The following is a 3,401-nucleotide window of genomic DNA, read 5'->3' as shown; positions in this document are numbered from 1 at the left end:
CCGGGGGCCCCTTTCTCCAAACTTTAAAATGCTTCCCNGGGGTGTGACCCCTTTGACGATTGGGTTTTATTTATTTTTGAAAGGAATTTCTTTGGTTGGGGATTGGGGAGGTAATTTGGTTGCAGTTCCTTGGTTTTAAAAAATTTTGGAAATTTAAAATTCCTAAGAAAAATAGGATTTTTTTAGAGAGATTGATCATTTTTGGCCGCCATGGTGAGGATTTTAGGGTTTGAAATCCAAATCTTTCTTTGTAGGAAGGAAATGTGGGGTATAAAGAAACTGGGTATAACATATTCTTCTGTTAGTTCATGAAAATACATTCGAAGAAAAACCAATTCCTTTCAATAGTTTCAAGAAGGACAAAGGAAAAAAAGTTCTTGTTGGGACTAAATTGGTTTCAGAAGGTATTAATATTCCTGAACTGAAATATGTTATTTTGGTTAATTATCTTCCTCAAATTCACGAATATATCCAAACTGCTGGAAGAATTAGAGGAGATGGCGTATGTATTACACTGTGGAATGACGCATGTAGAGATGAATTCTCCATCAATTCCAAGTGTATCGTGAGCCAAATGAGTAGTTTCTATGGTCTAGCAAATATATTTGAGCATGAATCTTGTTGTGGTTCATATAAGTTTTTGAATAATAATAATAATGATAGGTTGTTGGAAGTGTTAGGTAAGAAGAAGGGAAAAAAAATTAACGGGTTGATAAAGGAAAGAAATGAAATTATTCAATCGAGTGTTGAGGAAGTTATTAGAAAGAGAAAATTTTGTACATCAGGAACGAATGAAATGATTCCTTCGAGGAAGAGGCAGAATAATGATATGGTCATAAATAATATTAAAGTTACTTTGAAAGATGATTTACATGCAAAATTTAAAAATGCACGTAATATTTTTGAATTCTTAGGAATTACTGGAAATTCTAAGTCAACTTTGATTGCTGATGGTGTCGAACAATCCTACTTTGATTTTCTTCTTTATGATTCTGATTTTGTTTATTATGATTCTGATTTATGTTCTGATTGTACAGGTACTGATGGTATCTGTTATTGTTGGGACAAAAAATTCACTTTAAAGCAATGTGGTATTAGCTGTTTTGCTTTTATGAAAATGGCTATGACTGATGAAATGTTTTCAGCTGAAATAAATAAATTAACGAATTCAAGTCTATTAGAAAGAACACTATCTTTTGTTGAAAGAAAATCTTCCATGAAAGAGTTATTTAAGACAAATCTATCTGGATATTGTAAATTTGTGACCAACGGGAATATTCTCGAAGTGAATAAATCTCTTGATTTCAGATTGATTGTATCAACTTATAACTGGCAGTGGAAAAAGCTTAAGGATGAAAAGTTAGATGTCTTTTGGTATTTCTATGATGGGTCATGTCGTGATGCTACAACATTATGGGACGAACCATATGAAGTATATTATAGGAAACTTGTTCGATCGAAATTCAGCGATTATGCAAGCGTTTCATTTAAGGCCACTGAGGATACCAGTTTTAAATTTTTTAAATCACTATTTAATTTCAAAAAAGTTAGTGAATGTTCAAACTATAATGAAATTGAAGATATGAGGGAACGTTCGAAATTTGGTAATATTGACTTAGATTTGTTTGTTATTGATAATAAGAAATTTCTATTGATGATACTTGGTCTCTATTATAATGTTACATCTCGAAACATTTTGAACAACTTCTATACCCAGTTGCCTAATGTAAAAATGTTCCACCAGTGGATGAAACTACAGAGGACCTAGATAAATATTAAAACATTGAATTTGCGTAATGTCAACATATGTCAGCCATTATATTATTATTATCCTAAATTTGTATTAGAACTCAAACATCCTAGAAAAATATACTAGTTAAGTTTGTACTGGAGATATATTAACTGTGTATATTAAAATTGATTTAAATCTTTGTTGTGATGTCAATGTGTATTACATATAAAACCATTCATTATAATAACCAAACGAAATAAATTAAAAAATATCCACAAAAAAAAATTATCAGGATCCATTTCATAAAACCATCATACCTTCCAAAGCTGACATCTCAATTCCAAGCAAAAGGGAAAATTCAATTTTTATTTCTTCAAAACCATGTTTGACCCCGAAAAACAAAACTCGACAAACAAACAACAAAAATTCAATTTTAAAAAAAATTTCTTTTAACCCCCTTCAAAAAAAGAAAAAGCCTTTCCGAGTCAAAAAAATCCATTTTTGGAAAATGACGTCAAGTTTCCTTTTTTGGATTTTAAGAAAAATCACGTGAAAAATATTAGGTAGGGTAACAAAATTGATTTTTCAAGTTGGTCACGTTTTCAAGGACAAAAATTACGTATTCAATGATATGACATCGGTATAAGTTTTCGAAAGCGGCTAAAAATATCATGCCTAATGATGCTTATGATTTACATCCAGATAAGAAAAAAGAAATGACACAAAATCGTAATCAATGAGCGATATAGAAAATATAAAAAAAGAAAATATATTTATTTGCGGGTAACAATAAATAGCCGCCAATAACATAATGATCCAATGTTCGGGTAATATGGTAGGGTAATTCAATATTAATTTACCCTGTCAAAATATTATTACCCTGTTGGATTCTGGGAATCAGTAGATGACAATCTTAAGTTATCCAGATCTAACCCTATGTCTGAAAGATATACTTTGCTGACAGGAACACATTCAGGGTAACTGTTAGTTTTCAAAAGGTATATAAGCAGACCAGATTTCAAGTTTCTAGAAAATATTTTCTCTTTTCTAATGTTCACTTTATGAACTAAATTATATTTTATATTTTGTATACTATATTTAGAATTTATAAAAAACCAAGAGCTTGAATAAACAACTAACGTATAATTGTACTTATACCTTAGATCTCAGTTAATATATCCACTATCACTCCAGTACAACCATGTCCCACCCTGATCAACAGTCCAATAACACTCACCTATTCCAATCTCAAGAAATAGGTGCCGTCCTGGTTTCGAACCTGCGCAAACAGGTTATGAGCCCTGCCAATGCAACCGACCTTATTCCCATTGAACTACTTGGTGTCCAAAACTATGATATGTGGTATCATTACTTTATGCAAGTAGTTGGTGAAGCCAGTCACATTTGGTCAGAATATGTTGAAACTGGAGATATTCAATCCGTTAGAATTGAATATGGATTACCTGATATTCAAATCAAGTCTATGAAAATAATCTTAGACACTAATCTTGTTTCTCTTATCAAAAAGAATGTTTCTAAAGATATTGAGAAAAAGATTAGAAACTCCTTCCTGATGACTAAAAGATCTGGTCCAACAGGATTGTTACTTTTAGAGTACTTAAAAAAGAAGTATGGTAGGAAATGTGTTAAGTCCACCATGCCTATTTTT

The 3,401-nt window shown here is 31.2% G+C and overlaps 2 protein-coding genes across 2 annotated transcripts; both read left to right on the top strand.

Moving 5' to 3' along the window:
- Positions 1-574: 574 nt before the first annotated feature.
- Kpol_151p2 (uncharacterized protein) lies at positions 575-1,768 on the top strand (the record flags this gene model as incomplete). The annotated part of the gene is made up of 1 exon (XM_001642111.1): positions 575-1,768. One exon carries the CDS (start codon positions 575-577, stop codon positions 1,766-1,768), a length of 1,194 nt encoding a protein of 397 aa, XP_001642161.1.
- A 1,165-nt stretch (positions 1,769-2,933) lies between these two features.
- Positions 2,934-3,401, top strand: Kpol_151p1 (Tkp5 protein; the record flags this gene model as incomplete). Its single annotated transcript, XM_001642110.1, has 1 exon — positions 2,934-3,401. A coding segment is annotated over one exon (468 nt), but the record flags the coding sequence as incomplete, so codon positions are not given.

This window comes from Vanderwaltozyma polyspora, genomic scaffold, assembly GCF_000150035.1.
Source record: "Vanderwaltozyma polyspora DSM 70294 KpolScaffold151 genomic scaffold, whole genome shotgun sequence".
Taxonomy (NCBI): Eukaryota; Fungi; Ascomycota; class Saccharomycetes; order Saccharomycetales; family Saccharomycetaceae; genus Vanderwaltozyma; species Vanderwaltozyma polyspora.
Note: the sequence above shows the minus strand (reverse complement) of the source record. Positions and strands in the feature narration are given on the sequence as shown.